At 38.1% G+C, this 22,411-nt stretch overlaps 1 protein-coding gene across 2 annotated transcripts in view; it reads left to right on the top strand.

The window, feature by feature from the left end:
• The window catches only part of LOC106873443 (uncharacterized), a 74,602-nt gene that overhangs the window by 51,174 nt on the left and 1,017 nt on the right, over nt 1-22,411 (top strand). Inside the window, exons 1-6 of one of the 2 annotated variants that reach the window (XM_089346062.1) lie at nt 7,933-8,102; nt 9,979-11,878; nt 12,143-12,440; nt 12,576-12,824; nt 13,221-13,312; nt 14,067-14,262. In XM_089346062.1, coding sequence (XP_089202188.1) covers nt 10,022-11,878; nt 12,143-12,440; nt 12,576-12,824; nt 13,221-13,312; nt 14,067-14,262 — 2,692 coding nt within the window. In that variant the 5' untranslated portion in view covers nt 7,933-8,102; nt 9,979-10,021. Of the gene's footprint in view, nt 1-7,932; nt 8,103-9,978; nt 11,879-12,142; nt 12,441-12,575; nt 12,825-13,220; nt 13,313-14,066; nt 14,263-22,411 lie in introns of those variants that run through there. The other variant, XM_089346063.1, reaches the window with a different exon arrangement.

Raw genomic sequence — 22,411 nt, 5'->3', positions numbered from 1 at the left:
GCCCTCTCTCTCTCTCTCTCTCTCTCTCTCATTCACTCTCTATCGGTCTGTCTCTATCTATCTGTCCCTCCCTCTATCGATCTGTCTCTCCCTCTATCGATCTGTCTCTATCTATTTGTCTGTCTCTATCTGTCCCTCCCTCTATCTATCTGTGTGCGTGAGTGTCTCTGAAAAGTATTTACTAATCTGTTTCTTATAAAACATGAGGTTTATATTACACGACATGGACTGACTCGGGTATTTTCAATCTCTCTGTTGTTCTTTCATATTACTTTTCCCTCCCCTTCTCTCCGCCTTTCTCCTCTTCCCTTTCCTCTCTCTCTCCTTCTGCGCAAACTTGAAAACGTGGAAGTTTTTACATGGGTATTGAGAGAGAGAAGGGGAGGAAGACACTCATAATGCAGAGTGGGAGAAGGAGGAGGAGGAACTATGAGAGACAGATAGAAACAAAGATAAGAGCGGGTACGAGAGAGACGGAGAGAGAGAGAGAGAGAAAGAAAGAAACAGAAATGAGGGGAGGGGGGGGAAAGACATTCATAAATCGTAGCAGGAGGAGAGAAGAAAAAGCGAAGAAGTAGGAGGGGAAGAGAAAGTATGAGAGATAGATAGAAAGAAAGATAAGAGAGAGAGGGAGAGAGAGAGAGAGAGAGCTAAAAGCAAAGTATGGAAGACAAAAAGGAAAAAATCGCAACCACGTGTCTCTTTCCTCTATCCTCGTTTATTACAACTTTGCCTCATTTTTACCCCCCCCCCCTTTTCTACGTCGAGATCAGTGGTCCTCAACCATATTTTTTTTTAACCATGGACCCCTTAGGTTACTATTGTATTATGGGTAACCCCTTTACTCATTCGATGTTCATAAACTAGCTTCAAAGATCCTTTTTTTTTTTTCCAAACAATGAGCGGTGTTCCACAGGGCACTGTCTTGGGACCATTGCTTTTTATAGTCGCTCTCTCAGATATGCCTTCAAGAGCCCGGATAGCCACTCTTGCAAGCTATGCAGACGATACGAAAGTCTTGCAGAAAATACAGAACTCCAGTGATGTTGCACACCTGCAGCAGGAGTTGGACTCAGTTTACAGATGGGCTGAGGACAATAATATGCAGTTTAATGCTGAAAAATTCCAAGCTCTGCGCTACCAACGTCCAAAACTGAATATGAAACTTACAGAGTACACTGGTCCGCAGGGAATTTCAATCCCAGAGCCTAAATCAGTGAGAGACCTGGGTATCGACATGAGTGATGATACCTCTTTCCAAGTGCACATTACCAGAATGGCAACAAAGTGCAGACGATTGGCTGGATGGATCCTGAGAACATTCAGAACCAAAGATAAGGAAACCATGATGATCCTCTGGAGGACATTCGTCCTCAGCCGCCTGGATTACTGCTCACAGCTGTGGTCACCCACCAGTGTGAAATTAACAGCAGACCTTGAAGCAATCCAGAGAAGATTCACAAAGAAGATTGTCTCTTTGCAACTGCTCAGCTACTGGGAAAGGCTGAAACAGCTAAGACTCTACTCCCTGGAGAGAAAGCATGAGAGGTATGCAGTAATATACATCTGGAAGATCCTGGAAGATCCTGGAAGGAATTGTACCAAATTTTGGCATTGAATGCCAGAACGGGACGACACTGCATAGTGCCAAAGATCCCAGCAATGCCATCGCGCTTCAGGACCAGTTACTGCAACAATTTGGGTTTCAGGGGCCCACAGCTTTTTAATATTCTCCCAGAGAGCCTGAGGAACCTGCACAAAGTAGATGTAGAGGTTTTTAAATCAAAGCTGGACCTCTTCCTGTCGAGAGTCCCAGATGAACCTACCTCGCGGCAGGAGGTGCAACTGAGGGTTGCTAAATCAAACTCCATTCTTCACCAAGTGCCACATATTGTAAGAGGCTCCCTGTAATAACAGTGTAGCAACACGGCGGTGCATCAGCATGGCCGCAGCTCTAAGCTGAAGCTATAAATAAACAATAAACATATTCTAATTTATTATTTACTCATTAACTTTGTGCCGGTTCAGCCCCGTTAAATGTTTGAGAAACTCAGCTGTTTTTTTTTTATGGATCCTTCCCAATTTGCTATTTTACTCGCGTGGACCTTAAAAATTTTATATGGACCCCCCCCCCCCCCCACACAAGAGTCATATTGAGCCCAGTTGATAGCCTCGTACTTTAACTACCCCACCCGTCCTCACTTCTTTCTTTTAGGACACATTAAACAGTTTCTCAACTACTGCGTTATTCTTATATGTGTGTATGGAGATACGTGTATGCAATATGTAAAGATTATTGGTGATGGCCGGTCAGAAAATGACCATTGGCGATATAAGTGACTCACCAAACTCGTTGGCCGGAGGCTTATAATCTCCAGCAAATGAATCTGGCGAGTCATCTGTACCTCTAAGATCTTTAGAGGTGCGAAACCAATGGCTACTCACTGACTGGCCATAACCAGCAAACTTTTAAGCATTACTGTTCTAAGTGTTTTTTTTTAGACTGTGCTTCTTTCGATTTATTAACGTGTATAGGCGCAGGAGTGGCTGTGTGGTAAGTAGCTTGCCTACTAACCACATGGTTCTGGGTTCAGTTCCACTGCGTGGCACCTTGGGCAAGTGTCTTCTACTATAGCCTCGGGCCGACCAAAGCCTTGTGAGTGGATTTGGTAGACGGAAACTGAAAGAAGCCCGTCGTATATGTATATATATATATATATATATATATATATATATGTATACATATATATATATATATATATATATATATATATGTGTGTGTGTGTATATGTTTGTGTGTCTGTATTTGTTCCCCCAACATCGCTTGACAACCGATGCTGGTGTGTTTGCGTCCCTGTAACTTGGCAGTTCGGCAAAAAGAGACCGATAGAATAAGTACTAGGCTAACAAAGACTAAGTCCTGGGGTCAATTTGCTCGACTAAAGGCGGTGCTCCAGCATGGCCGCAGTGAAGTGATTGAAACAAGTAAAAGAGTATATATATATATATATATATATATATATATATATATATATATTGGAGAATTTGTTTTGAAGTTTGAAAATACACCCGAAATCTCAAAACGTGTGGTCGTTTGTAAATTTTGTAATAGATGTGTGTAGTGGGTACTTTTACGTGCCACCGGCACGAGGGCCAGTCATGCGGCACTGGCAACGGCCATGCTCAAAATGGTGTTTTTTATGTGCCACCTGCACATGAGCCAGTCCAGTGCACTAGCAACAACCTTGCTTGAATGATTTTCTAACGTGCCAGTAAGGCGATGCTGGTAACAATCACGCTCTTTACGGGCCACTAGCATGGAAGCCAGACAGCTGCTCTGGCAATGATCACGCTTGGACAGTGCTGTTAGTGCTCCAGTCATATAAATAATATGGGTGGCTTATAAGTAATTTAGCAGCCTAAAGGCAAATTTATAGATGTCACTAGAGTGACAGAAGGTACAAAATGGTACCAGCATTGCTTGAAATAAGAGTCTTATTTCTAGCAATGCTGGTACTACTTAATACCCTGCTCTCCATTCTTTCCTGTTGAAGAGTGTTGGCTCATTTTTGCCAAGCATCAAACAAATATAACTTGCTTGTTGATCATACACCTGTCTTTGTCTGTTGTTTTCCTATAAATTTCAACTGTATCATCATCATCATCATTGTTGTTTAATGTCTGCTTTCCATGCTGGCATGGGTTGGGTCGTTTGACTGAGGACTGACGAACCAGGCTCATATATGTATGTATGGATTGCTGGGAGGATAGAAAGAGGAGGTGTTTCCAATACAGCACAAAAGCCAAGCTTTAGGCTATCCACACTGTCAGCTTCCAGTCATATTTTGAAATCCTTAAGGTGTAGCATTCACAACACTAAAATCATAAGAGTGTGTGTGTGTCTACACACACACACATACATGCACATACACTGACATGTATATATATATATATATATATATATATATATATACACACATCAATATACACCCCCTCAGTTGGCCAGCTGTTTTCTTTATGTACACCATATATATAATCCTTTATTGTTCTGTCTGAAATCTCAAGTTTGTCCAAAGACACCTGGAAAAGGTTTAGTTTTTGAAAGCATTATATTTTGGTTGCCTGGTTCCATGAGAGTTACCTTGTCTGTTGGAATACATTTTTAGATTACTGGTGTGTACAATACATGCTCACATATGTATGTATATATATATATATATATATATATATATATATATATATATATAATGATAATAATAAAGTGACAACAAAAGAATGAGACCTCAATATTAGATAAATATAGGATTATTTATATATGTATATAGATAGGACAATCAGTAAGTTGTCATAATAGTGTTTGGAGTGTGGATATGTGTATACATATGAGTACGTACATGCACATATATGTTTGTGTGTGTATGCCCATATACATGTTTGTGTGAGTGTGTATGTATGTAGACGTTATGAACACAGGAGGTGTTTCTTTCTTTTTTTTTTTATAAATCTCCTTTTACAAAACCACTACATTATAGGGATGTCAAAAAACCGACACCGACACCGGTCCCTAAGTGATGGCCTTGAAAAATTCTGTTTCAGTTGAATGAATCAAATCCAGCACTTATTTTGGTCTGCTTTGCTGAACTGCTAGGTTATAGGAGCATAAACACCAACACCAGTTATCAAGCAGTGATGGGAGACAGACACACACACATATATATTCGATGGGCTTCTTTCAGTTTCCATCCACCAAAACCACTCACAAAGCTTTGGTCGGCTTGAGACTATAGCAGAAGACACTTGCTCAAGGTGGCACGCAGTGAGACTGAACCCAGAACCATGTGGTTGGGAAGCAAGCCTCTTACTACACATAATATATGACAAAGATGGTGGGATAGGTTGGAAGTATAAGGTAAGTGATGACATATGAACGGTCAAGGGGCCTTGCAAGAAGGACAGACATGTGAGCAGAAGGACAACTAGTGTGTGTGACTTTTGCTTTCGAGCTTTCACTTGGGGCAGACATGGTGACCCTGCAAGAGTTCAGGGAAATTGGCGTTAGGTTCTGGCCAGAGGTTAGGTGGATGTATCCTAAGTGGACAGTATAAATGTTGCGAGAGGACCCATGTGACAGATGAACCAAGCTTTTTAGGCCATTTCACACACCTGCTGTAAAGTGGTTGGCATTTGGAAGGGCATCCAGCTGTAAAAACCTTTCCAAAACTGACCTCCCCCTGTGCTGGTGCCACGTAAAAAGCACTCAGTCCACTGTGTGGGGTGGTTGGTGTTAGGAGTGCTGTGACAATGAATCTGTGGTTCATGCGTCCTGGCATCTCTTGTGGGTATTTTTCTAGCCAGAAGGTGATCATCGCTTCTATACCATAATCGTGTGGGATATTGGTGTACAAATTCACCACATTGAATGATACTAACAGGGTTCCTTCACTTATTGTCTTCGGGAGGTGGTTTAGCATGTCTAAGTCATCCCTGATGAAGCTTTTCACATATTTTAGAAACAGTTTGAGTAAGATGTCGAGGAAGTTGCTCAAACGGTGGGTTTCACAAACAGGGCCAGCAATGATGGGTCTCAGTTTGAGGGGGGGATCATTAATGCATAGGCTTGGAGAAACTCTGCAAGCTTTACAAATATCTGGATGTTTGTGTATTTTAGGTAATCCGTAGAATAGACTAGGTCTGTATTTGAAGTAAAGAGGATAAGTTTTTAAGAGTCTTCTGTGGGTTGTATTGTACTCATAGTAAATATTATTTTCCAACATGGAGAGTATTCACTTTTTGTAGTACTCTGTGTCCATCACCACTACCGCACTTCCTTTGTCGGCTTCTTTAATGGTGAGGTTTATATCATTTTTTAACTCGATTAGGTCTTTCCATTCATTTACATTAAAGTTGAATTCAATTCGTTGTTTTTGTAGGGTATTAAAAGGAAAACTGGTAATGTATTCACAAAAAGCATCAAGTGCTTTATTTCTGCCTTTTGCAGGACAGTATTCAATTTTGTTTTTTACTATAGACTCATATTCACTAGTGTAGTTGTCAAGTGCTTCTGTAAGGCGTAATTTTTGGCAGAAATCCATAGTGTTATCCTTAATTTCATTTGGGTTCGATAGAATTTTAACTTGTCCAGCCCAGAACTGTAAAAGCCTGGCAATCTAGAGTGAATAAAATCTTCGAAGGCCTGTTTTACACCATTATCGGAATTAGATTTTTTTTCTATCAGGCAAACGATATCAAAACCATACATTATTCACAGGACTTTGTAATTGTTTTTACAATTTATTCTAGAATAATCCAGAAATTTATTATTTTACCCAGACTATGTGAAGGTAATCCTCATAATTTGAAGCCAGTTTCTTAAGTGTCAATGCATGAAATGATCATACCTTGAGTCACTCTAATTTCAGCAGATTGATAATAAAATTGTGAGTGGATTTGGAAGACGGAAACTGATGGCCCCCCCCCCCCCCAACATCGCTTGACAACCGATGCTGGTGTGTTTATGTCCCCCCCCCAACATCGCTTGTGATTCTGTATGTGTTTGTCTCTGCGTGTGTGTGTACGCGTGTATCATTGCTGTGTGTGTGTCTGTGTTTGTTTATATCTCTTTCCCCTGTCTTTCTAGCCACGAGAACCTTGCTCCAACTATAGATAAAATTATTTCTTTGTAAGTATAAGACCGATAATATTGATAACACACACATATAGATAGGTGGGTGGGGCACAATGAGGAATTTTTACTCCATATTTGACTTTGAGACAAAATGTATTTTTAACAAATGTTCACGAAAAACTAAGGTGAAAAATTTTCGTAAAACGCTTCGTGCAAGCCCTGGGTGATATTGAACACTGCCCAGGAGGTTATTGGTGTCTACATATGCCTTTACCCACAAGACCACCGAGACACCAATAAAAACGTAGTTAAAAAATGACATATTTAAACGCCAATTCTCTTTGAGCATGTAAAGGACAAAGTTGGCTGGGGCAAAACGAGTAAGAACAAGATAAGGCATGTTTGCCTTTTGAATTCTCCAGAAAACTCGCTAATACACATCAGTATCCATCCCTAGACATGAGAAATGTAAAGAAATGAATTAAAATATCTCGGCCAAATGAAAGAGGCTCAGAGAAAATTGGCGGCGGTGCACCAGCACGGCCGCAGCTCTAAGCTGAAACTATAAACAAACATGATATGAAATTAATGAAACTTGAGTAAATAAGACAAAAACTCCATAAAATATTCTCTATAGTTTCTTCCTGATTTGCTGGAACGTATGCACCCATATTGTCAATACACTTTTGCCATTTCAGCGGTACCTGGCAACCTTGAGTCAATAAAATCTTCGAAGGCCTGTTTTACACCATTGTAGCAATTAATTTTTTTTTTATCAAAAAGGTGTTCTACAATTTATTATTCAAAAAGATTTAGTTCTACAATTTTCTTTTCAAAAAGATGTCGTTCTATCAATTTTTTTTATTGAATTCTGGGAAAAGTTAGGTTTATAAATCCTAATTTTTACTTCCGTAATTGCCGCCAGTAAGATGGAACAGTGGTGTTAGTCGTGGGAGGGGCTACGGGGCGCGAGCAGTAGTCGGGGTTCAAATCCCGCTGCTGGAACTCGCGCCCCCCTTCCCCTTTCACTTCTTTCATCGCCGGACCATTGACCCTGGCGGGTTTTTACTTCGCGTTCTCATTTTTCCTCCTACTCCAGTCCCCCTCCTACTCCTAACCCTCCTAAATACTCCTAATCGAAATGAAAAAATAAATAAATAAATTTGAACTCTAGTTTCTATGGCTACGAGGTCAAACATCTGCCATCATACGGAAAAATCCGTAGATGGCCGACAATGACCGGTTATCGAGCGGAAATGGCCGGAAGTGGAGGATCACGGGATCGCTAATAATATCGTCTATTATTTAGTTTAATAATATTTGCGATGACGTCCGGACGTTGCTGATTCCATGTATGTATATACCCATGTATATATACTATATATACCCTTTCCCATATGTACACTGTGTATACACAACACTTTTGCTACCCAATTGAAGACATTTTCCGTTTCGTCCCCTGAGTCTGAACAATCAGGTAAGTAAACAACTTGTTTACATTATATATACACACAGCTTGTCGACATTACATACATTTTATGCGTTATATGTACATGAATAAACAGATGTAGCAACTATGCGTTTATATTTACATTTGTTCGACTATACACATTATATACACATGTATACACCTCTCAACCCATATCTATCTGTATACATTGACAGTACGCATCGTGTATAAATGTTCATATACAAATGTGTGCACGTTTTGTGGAGTCACGCTGGTGCGAAATTGCAATTATATCTGTGGAAGTGTGTAGATGAATTGTCATTGCCATTATATATGCGAGTGTGTATATAGATATACTGCGAGTGTGTATATAGATATATAGCGAGTGTGTATATAGATATACACACACACCGTAGGTTTGAATCTCATTATCGTTCTCTGCTCTGGGTTTCTCCATAAATATACATACATGAAAGACACACAAACATATGGACGATGATTCAAGGGTCTGTATATACGTATGTACACTATATATATAGGTTATTACATATATATTTTTTTTCTTGCCATGCTATACATACATGATACACGCGCGCACACCCTCCTATAATTCATTAATGATAAAATATGTCTGAGGTTTCATCTTCCCGCTTATATATACGCGCGTTCAGGTGTATATATAACAAAACTTACTCACAGACACATATATATGTATATATATTTGCATTATGTAATTAGACAAATTTTATGTTCGCGTGTGCATTAATTGTACTAATATATTTATATCTATGCAATGTTTATTTTGGATACATTCACGTATATTCCTATGAGTTAGTGTAAAGATGCGTAGTGTATACGTTGATTTGTATATACACAGGTGCGCGTGTGTATTTTTTAAATGTATTATTTAGTATATATATGTCTACACACACCTAGCATATATTATAGAGGAATGACTGCTGTGGCTAAACTAGAGATTGGTCTCGTCTTTGTTTCCTCAGGCTTTGGTCAACCCAAAGCCAAGACGTCCTGCAGTGGGACTGAACCCAAGACCACATGTTTGGGAAGCAAGCTTCTTACCACACAGCCACGCCTGCACCTCTCTCTCTCTCTCATTCTTTCTTTCTGGTGACAGTCCATATGCGAGGTGTTTCAAGCTAGCATCCATCAGCATTATTACTCTGTCTCCTCTGCTGTCCCGTTTGGTGTGGTCATCGAGCTGCTGCTATCGCTGCGGTCATCGATGACCAATCTCTTTTCATGTTACGTCCAACCATATCTCCGTGTATTCTTCTGTCGATCGTGGAAGGAATCTCTCACTATTTCTTCCTCATCATTGTGAATAGAAAGGGTTTGGACGTCTGTTGCTTTTTGGCTAGATATGTGTGTGCGTGTGTGTATATATATATATATATATGAGAGAGAGACGCTGTGTACATTCTTTTTTAAGATCTCATACTTATTCCATCTGTCTCTCGGTAGACGTTAACAAATCAACACCGTTTGTCGAGTAGTAGTAGACACACGCGATAGGCTTCTTTCAGTTTCCAGTTACACGGCTTTGGTTGGTCCAGGTCTGTAGCAGAAGACACTTGCCTAAGGTGTCACGAAGTGGGACTGAACCCAAGACTATGTTTCAGTCTTCGAACCGCGGCCATGCTGGGGCACCACCTTGAAGGAGTTCTTTTTTGTCGAATCGACTCCAGTATTTATTCTATCGGTGTCTTTTACTGAACCGCTATGTTACAGGCATATAGACACACACACACACACATATGCGTGAATATGCCTTATGTGATGTGTCTATATATATATATGTGTGTGTGTATATAATCATCGTTTAAAGCATGGAATGCGGACGTTAAACTTGTAGTTACTCTTTTTTTCCCCTCTCTCTTTTCAGATATCCAGACTTTGAGTGAAGAATTCGTCATTTCCAGCCAGCAATGCAGGAGTCTTTTACTCCGAACTTATTACCACCAGAATCGGTCGTCTGCGTCCTATCAGACGACAGCAACTACAGCAAATGTTTCTACTGCCAGGAAAGATTCGGCAACACGGCCGAACAGATTTGGCCAAACCCAAACACAAAACCATTCCAGTGTCATGAGTGCGACATCAAATTCTACAAACTTGACCACTTTGTCGATCATTTCACTACCCACAAAGTTCATGGCGAAGCCAGGCAGCCGTTCTTGTGCCCCACCTGTAACAAAGGGTTTGAAAATATCATTGCATTTTCACAGCACGTCACATCCCACATGGAAGGTAAACTGTACGCCTGCCCTCACTGCGATGAGTCGTTTGAGTTTGAGAGCAACCTGATAGGTCACCAGGTCTTACACAACAAGAAGATTGACAGTTTGATGAAGTGCGAGTCATGTGAGGCACTCTTTCCAATTGAGAACTTTGTCGCTGACCGGTTGAATTCCAAGGAGTTGTACAGCTGTGAGATCTGTTTACTGGACAACTTCTCTGACCTGCTGGAGTTGTGTTTGCACCGAGCAGTGCTTCATCCAAGCTATACGTACAGGTGTGCGCAGTGCAGAAAAATCAGCGTTAGCTCTCAGAAGCAGAATTCTGGGGGAAATGGCGGGACCCTGTGTGAAGGGGACGTCGAGAGCCTATGCAATGGGGAAGACAACGGCGAGGTTAAGAACTCAGAGGAGCCGGGTGACTTGAGTGACAATGAAAACCTTTCACAAGCATTGAGCATTCTCGGTCAGCAGGCAGGCCACGAAAACGGGCGAGGTGCCATGCTGGACTTGGGTGTCGTCTGTGAGACCACCACTAGTCATGTTAATAAAAATAACAAGAAGAAAAGAAAGCCCTCCGTTGGTAGTAGCAGTAACACTACTGCTGCTACTGTCATCACCAATAACAATGGTGGTGGTGGTGGTGGTCATGTGGAGAGTCGTATAACGACAACAGTTGTTGATAAAGTTCTTGAAGAAGATGATGACGACGACGACGATGAAAATAACGACAATCATAATGACGACAACAGCAACATCATTGGTTGTGGGTCCCCAGAGGACGTGAAACCAAACCTTGTTGAACTGAATAAGGACCTGGAGATTTATGCAACCAACAACGGCAGCAGCAACAACAGTGTTGCAGCTACTTGCATGGATATTGTGCAACACTTCAGTGCATCGGACAAAGTTAACGGTGATGGCTTAATGTCGCCGGGGTCGGGTGGAGGTGAGCTGGACGGCTGCGTGACGGTGAATATGAACCTAGGGGGCAGCATTAGTAGTATTGTGGAAATGAATCAATTCTCTGAGTTGTTTGGGGGGCAATCGAGTGAAGACAAGGCAACCCGGGGGTCGTCAAACAACAACAACAACAACACCACCAGCATCATCAGCAGCATCAACTCGTCTTCTGTTTCCTCCTCCTCCTCCTCCTCCATCATCACTATCGCCACTGGACACAACCACACATCAAACGAACGGCAGTCAGGGTCAGGTGTCTACAGGAAAAAATCTACCCTCGGCAACCCTGGTGCAACTCTGGCATCGGCAAAAGGCGTGGCGACCAAGCGCAATGCCAGCACGCTTCCTCACATCATGGATGGTCCACTGCACAACCCAATGTATACAACAGACTCGCAGCAGCAGCAGTCGTCTGTGGTGGATGGAACCGAAGACAACCGTCCTTTTCCTGTACTCTGTATGAGAGTACCACCCACGGTCAGCAATGACCAGTCGTCAGAGCTTGGGTCCAGTATATTGGTCAGTGACAGCCAGTGTACATATAAGATTGGTTCCATGGCAACAGAGTCCAGATCTGTCAATAAGGTATGTATGAAGTACACACACTCTGATTCTCTCACACATACACCATCCTCATCATTTAACGTCTGTTCTCTATGCTAGCATGGGTTCGATGATTTGCGCGTGTGAATATATATGTGTGTGCGGTACTGTGTATATATATATATATATATACACACACACACTTGTTTGTATGTGTGCGTGTACTTGCATATGTGTACCTATTTCCATTTGTGTAATGTTCTCAGGATGTGGGTCTCTAAACTGAACCTGTTAATATCCTTACAGAATTCCTCAAGGTCTTCAGGGCCCAGTTCCGAGAAGCGGTCGCGCACCTCTGCAAGATTGTCGTCCAACAGTCACCATGACTACCAGCTGGTTTCCAGCACTGCTGGTAACCCCACCTACACATCAGTGCGGAACGGGCGTGGCCCAGCATCAGCAAGCACACAACGCCGGTGCCACGAGTGTGACATTTGGAAGAAGATGACAACGGAGACAGTGAGTCGGTTGGCGACGAAGGAGGCTGACTGCGAGATGCACGTCAACCGTATCCTACAGCTGGAGCAACAGCTGAAGGAATCAGGTGAGTGGGAGACTCTAATTACTTTGCAGCTCATCATACCGTCCAACTCATGCCAGCATGGAAAACGGACATTAAGTAATCATCATCATTGTTTGTAATATATTAATTTTTATTGGTTTTGTGTTTTGTTTGCAGCGTCGCAGGTGTCATCCTTGACGGAGGCCGTGCACACTCGGTCGAGCGACTGCCAACAATACATGCAGCGGATCAAACAGCTGGAGCAGCAGCTGCTGCACCTGTTGCAGCAAGACAATCCACAGCAAAATCAACAGAAAATACTGCAACAGATACAGCACCAGGTGCAGCAGCAACAACAGCAGCAGCAGCAACACAACTCCCTGTTACGTCAAACTGCATCTGACGCCACCATTGCTAGTCACTCAGGTATGAATATGGCTTTTCTCTGCGATTAATCCCTTTTCTTACCAGCGTTAACTTAGAATATAACCCACTACCGGATGCATGCACACACACACACACACACACATGTGGTGGACTTCATTCAGTTTCTGTTGACCAGATCTACTCTCCATGCTTTGGCCAGCATGGGTTCTAGAGTAGAAAACACTTGCCCAAAGTGGGGTTGAACCAGCAACCTTGAGGTCACGAAGAAAACTTCTTTCTTTGTAATTCTTATTCAGCCATGACAACTGTGTCGTCAGCATAGATGGCCAGTCTTAAACCTGTCTGTTGTGGCCTAGTGTGTCTACACGGAAGAGGAGGGGCAGAGAAATAAATATTTGTTTGTTTATTAACGACTTGACTTTCTTTCTGTTGCAGACACATCACAGTACAACTCCCCAATCACCTACGAGTTTGGTCGGCCCCGTGCAGGATTCGGCATCAGCAAGTCTGTTGTTGACAAATATAAGGTAATTTTAATTAATATGTAATAAAGACTTTTTTTGTGTTTTGTTACTCCTTAGATCTGGCAGACGTATTAAGAAGGAGAAGGGTCCAACTGGTTGGGGGAGATTTGGCTGCTATTTCTGCCAAATAAACACCCTTGTCGCCCTCTCTTTCTATTCTTAAGGTACAAGAAACCCCTATTTTATTCTACTTGATCTGTTGTGATCATCCTGTCTTTTATTCAGACATGGTGTATCTAGGACTACATCATCTAATGTGCTCTTCCTTGTTGTTGCTCAACCCCAGGTCAGTTGTCATCCAACAGACGCTCCATTTGTGACCATCCTGTCTTTTAGTGAGCCATAATGTCTCTAGGATTACATTATCAAAGAATTCATTAAAAAAAAACCATTGTAGGGAGTGATTTAAGGGAGGACTTGTCAGCTATTTCCAGTGGTGGCCATGTAAGGACTTCCTTTCTGATTGACAGACGTCCAGTGAAAAGGGTATTTTATTTTAAGATTTGGTGACAACATTTCACCAATCTCAAGAATCGTCCATAGGATTCTTGCAGCAACAATGCAATTTCCAATTCTAATCTTCTTCAGTCTTTTAGACAGCATCACTATTTGTTGTGCCAAGTGCACCAATTACCAGAGAAGTAATTGTTCTCTTCTACAGTCTCCTCAGTTCTTTGGCTAAATTCTGATATTTCTCCATTCTGTAACCTATGATGTGTGGAGCACTTACCTCTTCCTCTCCTCTCTGGCCTGTCAGATGATAGACATTGGTCAAGGTTTGTACGTCCACCCAGATGACTTGGCCGTTGTCCTGAGCAAAGCTGATGGCCAGAAAATGGTTCGTAAGCTGATGAATATTGTGTTTAAGAAGGAGGACCTTGAACAAGGTGCCACACTCTCCCCGACTGGCAAAGGGAAGCTTCTAGATCAAAGAATTGTGGATGTCATGTTAGGTGAGTACATAAAAAAAAGTCTATAATTTGTGGTGTGTGTATATAACTGGTTGTGTGTGGGTGTATATGTGCATCTCTTCCTCACATCTTCTCTCTTGTGCTCTACTTGCTGACCCTGTCACGTGAAAAGCATCCAGTCCACACTGACCTCTCCTGTGCTTCAGCCATCTACTCACAACGCTTTGGTCGTCCCGAGACTGTGGTAGGGACTGAACCATGTGGTTGGGAAACAAACTTTGCCTATATGATGTTTGTGCCTGTCAATGTTTTTCTCCCTAACCAGTGTTGGTTTGTTTCTGTTCCTATAACTTCTCAGTTTAATAAATTACCATACTTTAAAAATACAAAAAAAAAAAAAGAAATTCTTGTTGATTAAACCATTGAAGGTGGTGCTCCAGCATGACTGAAACGAGTAAAAGTTGCTTGTATGTATGTAAAGAATTTAGATGAACTTGTTGCCATTTGTGAGTTTTTTTTCCAGGTTTTCTCTGAAGTCATTTTCATCATCATTATTGTTTTAATGTCTATTTTTCCATGTCTGCACGACTAACACAGGACAGTGATAGTTCCCTTCTCTCTCGTGACTGTTTTAATGTCTGCCGGACTGACACGAGACGGTGATAGTTGGCTTCTCTCTACTGACTGTTTTAATGTCTGCCCGACTGACACAAGATGGTGATAGTTCCCTTCTCTCTCGTGACTGTTTTAATATCTGCACGACTGACACGAGACGGTGATAGTTCCCTTCTCTCTTCTGACTGTTTTAATGCCTGCACGACTGACACGAGACGGTGATAGTTCCCTTCTCTCTTCTGACTGTTTTAATGTCTGCACGACTGACACGAGACGGTGATAGTTCCCTTCTCTCTTCTGACTGTTTTAATGTCTGCACGACTGACATGACACGGCGATAGTTCCCTTCTCTCTTCTGACTGTTTTAATGTCTGCACGACTGACACGAGACGGTGATAGTTCCCTTCTCTCTCGTGACTGTTTTAATGTCTGCACGACTGACACGAGACGGTGATAGTTCCCTTCTCTCTCGTGACTGTTTTAATGTCTGCACGACTGACACGAGACGGTGATAGTGCCCTTCTCTCTACTGACTGTTTTAATGTCTGCACGACTGACATGACACGGCACGGCGATAGTTCCCTTCTCTCTTCTGACTGTTTTAATGTCTGCACGACTGACACGAGACGGTGATAGTTCCCTTCTCTCTCGTGACTGTTTTAATGTCTGCACGACTGACACGAGACGGTGATAGTTCCCTTCTCTCTCGTGACTGTTTTAATGTCTGCACGACTGACATGAGACGGTGATAGTTCCCTTCTCTCTTCTGACTGTTTTAATGTCTGCACGACTGACATGACACGGCGATAGTTCCCTTCTCTCTTCTGACTGTTTTAATGTCTGCACGACTGACACGAGACGGTGATAGTTCCCTTCTCTCTTCTGACTTTTAATGTCTGCATGACTGACACGAGACGGTGATAGTTCCCTTCTCTCTTCTGTCTGTTTTAATGTCTGCACGACTGACAAGAGACGGTGATAGTTCCCTTCTCTCTCTCATTAATTAGCACCATATAATGACTTGGCGCTGTTCTCTTGTCCATCAGCCGAATTCTTGTGTTGATCTCATCAAAATATTCAGCTGTGTCTCTTACGACTGAACACAAAACGAGATCACTCCTAAGCAACTGAACATTGTAAAGGAGTTGACTCAGCGTCGTAGCATAACGATGACGTCCCTACAATGAAAGCCTTCCCAGTTTCTTGATATCCGTACAATGCATTCTTTGTTTACTACCCTCCACTCTTACTTTTTGTGATGTCATGTACCCAGATATGCATCAATATATACATGTAGGTATGTACATGCATGTACGTATATATTCTTGCATATTATTTGTATTATTACATGATCGAATGCTCGCGTCATCTTTGCAAGTAAGTTTCAACTTTATATATATTATACATGCATTGATATATATTCACATACATACATAGACAGATACATAGATGAAAATGAATCGCAAGAAGAAAACCATTTTAAGAAACTATTTAGATATATATGCATACATAAAGATATATATACACATATATACATACATAGACATATATACAAACATAGATTTATACATACATAGATATGTACATACATACATTCGTCATACATAGACAGACAGATACATATATATATATTCACACACATACGTAGTTGTATATACACATACAAATATTGATATATATTCATTCATAGATTTGTGCATACATTCATTCATAGATATATATATATGTACACAGATATATATTCACATACATACGTTGATATATATTCACTCATAGATATGTACATACATACATAGATATATACTCATAGACAGATATATTCACATAGATATGTACATAAATATATATTCATATACATACATATATATATATATACACACATACATTGATATATATTCATTCATAGATATATATATACAGACATACATTGATATATGTACATACATACATTCATCTGTATGTACATACATAGGTATATATATATACATAACTATGTACATACGTAGATAGATATATATATTCAGATACATACGTACACAGATATATATTCACATACATACATTGATATATATTCACTCATAGATATATACACATAGACAGATATATATATACATTCATAGAGATATATATACACACACACACACACACACATTGATATATATTCACATACATACGTTGATATATATTCACACATACATAGATATATACTCATAGACAGATATATTCACATAGATATGTACATAAATATATATTCATATACATATATATATATATACACACACATACATTGATATATATTCATTCATAGATATATATATACAGACATACATTGATATATGTAAATACATACATTCATCTGTATGTACATACATAGGTATATCATCATCATCATCGTTTAACGTCCGCTTTCCATGCTAGCATGGGTTGGACGATTTGACTGAGGACTGGTGAAACCGGATGGCAACACCAGGCTCCAGTCCCATTTGGCAGAGTTTCTACAGCTGGATGCCCTTCCTAACGCCAACCACTCAGAGAGTGTAGTGGGTGCTTTTACGTGTCACCCGCACGAAAACGGCCACGCTCGAAATGGTGTCTTTTATGTGCCACCCACACAAGCCAGTCCAGGGGCACTGGCAACGATCTCGCTCGAAAATCCTACAGGAGCCAGCCAGGCGGTACTGGCAACGGCCACGCTCAAAATGGTGCATCTCATGTGCCACCCGCACAAGAACCAGTCCAGGGGCACTGGCAACGATCTTACTTGGCTTGCCGGGTCTTCTCACGCACAGCCCATTTCCAAAGGTCTCGGTCCGTAGTCATCGCCTCGGTGAGGCCCAATGTACGAAGGTCTTGCCTCACCACCTCAGCCCAGGTCTTCCTGGGCCTACCTCTTCCACGGGTTCCCTCAACTGTTAGGGTGTGGCACTTTTTCACGCAGCTATCCTCCTCCATTCTCACCACATGTCCAAACCAGCGCAATCGTCTCTCTTGCACGCCACAACTGATGCTTCTAATGTTCAGCTTTTCTCTCAAGATACTTACACTCTGACGGGTATTCACATTGACATTACACATCCAACGGAGCATACTGGCTTCATTCCTTGCGAGCTTACGTATGTCCTCAGCAGTTACAGCCCATGTTTCACTGCCATGTAGCATGGTTGTTCGTACGCATGCGTCATACAGTCTGCCTTTTACTCTGAGTGAGAGTCCCTTTGTCGCCAGCAGGGGTAAGAGCTCTCTAAACTTTGCCCAGGCTATTCTTATTCTAGCAGCTACACTTTCAGCGCACCCACCCCCACTACTAACTTGGTCGCCCAGATAGCGGAAGCTATCGACTACCTCTAGTTTTTCACCCTGGAATGAGATAGAAGTTGTTTCCTGTGTGTTTGCAGTCTTTATTGCACCTGAACATCTGCCACAAACAAAAACTAACTTGCTAGTTAACCTGCCTTTGATGTTGCTGCACCTCTTATGTGTCCATAGCTTGCAACGGGTACATCTTATAGAGTTACTACCTACTCCTTTTCCCTATGTACATACGTAGATAGATATATATATTCAGATACATACATAATTATATATACGTACACAGATATATATTCACATACATACATTGATATATATTCACTCATAGATATATACACATAGACAGATATATATATACATACACACATACATTCATTCATAGAGATATATATACACACACACACACATTGATATATATTCACATACATACGTTGATATATATTCACTCATAGACAGATATATTCACATGCATAGACACACACACACATTGATATATATATTCACATAGATATGTACATAAATATATATTCATATACACACATACATTGATATATATACACACATACATTGATATATATACATACATACATTCATAGATATATATTCACACACATACAGATATATGTACATACGTAGATATATATATTCAGATACATACATAATTATATATACACTCATAGATATATACACATAGACAGATATATATATACATTCATAGAGATATATATACACACACACACATTGATATATATTCACATACATACGTTGATATATATTCACTCAAAGATATGTACATACATACATAGATATATACTCATAGACAGATATGTACATAAATATATATTCATATACATACATATATATATATACATACATTCATAGATATATATTCACATATATTGATATATATATATACACACATACAGATATATGTACATACATATCTATGTACATACGTAGATAGATATATATATTCAGATACATACATAATTATATATACCTACACAGATATATATTCACATACATACATTGATATATATTCACTCATAGATATATACACATAGACAGATATATATATACACACACACATTGATATATATTCACATACATACGTTGATATATATTCACACATACATAGATATATACTCATAGACAGATATATTCACATAGATATGTACATAAATATATATTCATATACATACATATATATATATATATACACACATACATTGATATATATTCATTCATAGATATATATATACAGACAGACATACATTGATATATGTACATACATACATTCATCTGTATGTACATACATAGGTATATATATATATATACATATCTATGTACATACGTAGATAGATATATATATTCAGATACATACGTAATTATATATACGTACACAGATATATATTCACATACATACATTGATATATATTCACTCATAGATATATACACATAGACAGATATATATATACATACACACATACATACATTCATAGAGATATATACACACACAAACAAACATTGATATATATTCACATACATACGTTGATATATATTCACTCAAAGATATGTACATACATACATAGACAGATATGTACATAAATATATATTCATATACATACATATATATATATATACACACATACATTGATATATATACATACATTCATAGATATATATACACACACATATATTGATATATATATATATATACACACATACAGATATATGTACATACATACATAGGTATATATATATATCTATGTACATACGTAGATAGATATATATATTCAGATACATACATAATTATATATATTCACTCATAGATATATACACATAGACAGATATATATATACATACACACATACATTCATAGAGATATATATACACACACACATTGATATATATTCACACATACATAGATATATACTCATAGACAGATATATTCACATAGATATGTACATAAATATATATTCATATACATACATATATATATATATACACACATACATTGATATATATTCATTCATCTGTATGTACATACATAGGTATATATATATACATATCTATGTACATACGTAGATAGATATATATATTCAGATACATACATAATTATATATACGTACACAGATATATATTCACATACATACATTGATATATATTCACTCATAGATATATACACATAGACAGATATATATATACATACACACATACATTCATAGAGATATATATACACACACACATTGATATATATTCACATACATACATAGATATATACTCATAGACAGATATATTCACATAGATATGTACATAAATATATATTCATATACATACATATATATATACATACATTCATAGATATATATTCACATATATACACACACACACATATATTGATATATATATATACACACATACATACGTATATATATATATACATATCTATGTACATACGTAGATAGATATATATATATTCAGATACATACATAATTATATATACGTACACAGATATATATTCACATACATACATTGATATATATTCACTCATAGATATATACACATAGACAGATATATATATACACACACACATTGATATATATTCACATACATACGTTGATATATATTCACACATACATAGATATATACTCATAGACAGATATATTCACATAGATATGTACATAAATATATATTCATATACATACATATATATATATATACACACATACATTGATATATATTCATTCATAGATATATATATACAGACATACATTGATATATGTACATACATACATTCATCTGTATGTACATACATAGGTATATATATACATATCTATGTACATACGTAGATAGATATATATATTCAGATACATACATAATTATATATACGTACACAGATATATATTCACATACATACATTGATATATATTCACTCATAGATATATACACATAGACAGATATATATATACATACACACACATACATACGTTGATATATATTCACTCAAAGATATGTACATAAATATATATTCATATACATACATATATATATATACACACATACATTGATATATATACATACATACATTCATAGATATATATACACACACATATATTGATATATATACACACATACAGATATATGTACATACATAGGTATATATATATACATATCTATGTACATACGTAGATAGATATATATATTCAGATACATACATAATTATATATACGTACACAGATATATATTCACATACATACATTGATATATATTCACTCATAGATATATACACATACATTCATAGAGATATATATACACACACACACACACATTGATATATATTCACATACATACATAGATATATACTCATAGACAGATATATTCACATAGATATGTACATAAATATATATTCATATACATATATATATACATACATTCATAGATATATATTCACATATATACACACACACATATATTGATATATATATATATACACACATACATACGTATATATATATATACATATCTATGTACATATGTAGATAGATATATATATTCAGATACATACATACATTGATATATATTCACTCATAGATATATACACATAGACAAATATATATATATATACATACACACATACATTCATTCATAGAGATATATATACACATAGACAGATATATATATACATTCATAGAGATATATATACACACACACACATTGATATATATTCACATACATACGTTGATATATATTCACTCAAAGATATGTACATACATACATAGATATATACTCATAGACAGATATGTACATAAATATATATTCATATACATACATTCATAGATATATATTCACATATATACACACACATATATTGATATATATACACACATACAGATATATGTACATACATATCTATGTACATACGTAGATAGATATATATATTCAGATACATACATAATTATATATACGTACACAGATATATATTCACATACATACATTGATATATATTCACTCATAGATATATACACATACATTCATAGAGATATATGTACATACATATCTATGTACATACGTAGATAGATATATATATTCAGATACATACATAATTATATATACGTACACAGATATATATTCACTCATAGATATATACACATACATTCATAGAGATATATGTACATACATATCTATGTACATACGTAGATAGATATATATATTCAGATACATACATAATTATATATACGTACACAGATATATATTCACATACATA

The sequence above is a fragment of the Octopus bimaculoides genome, chromosome 30 (genome assembly GCF_046866305.1).
Source record: "Octopus bimaculoides isolate indiv1 chromosome 30, ASM4686630v1, whole genome shotgun sequence".
In the NCBI taxonomy this organism is placed as follows: domain Eukaryota; kingdom Metazoa; phylum Mollusca; class Cephalopoda; order Octopoda; family Octopodidae; genus Octopus; species Octopus bimaculoides.
This window is presented reverse-complemented; position numbering and strand designations above follow the sequence as displayed.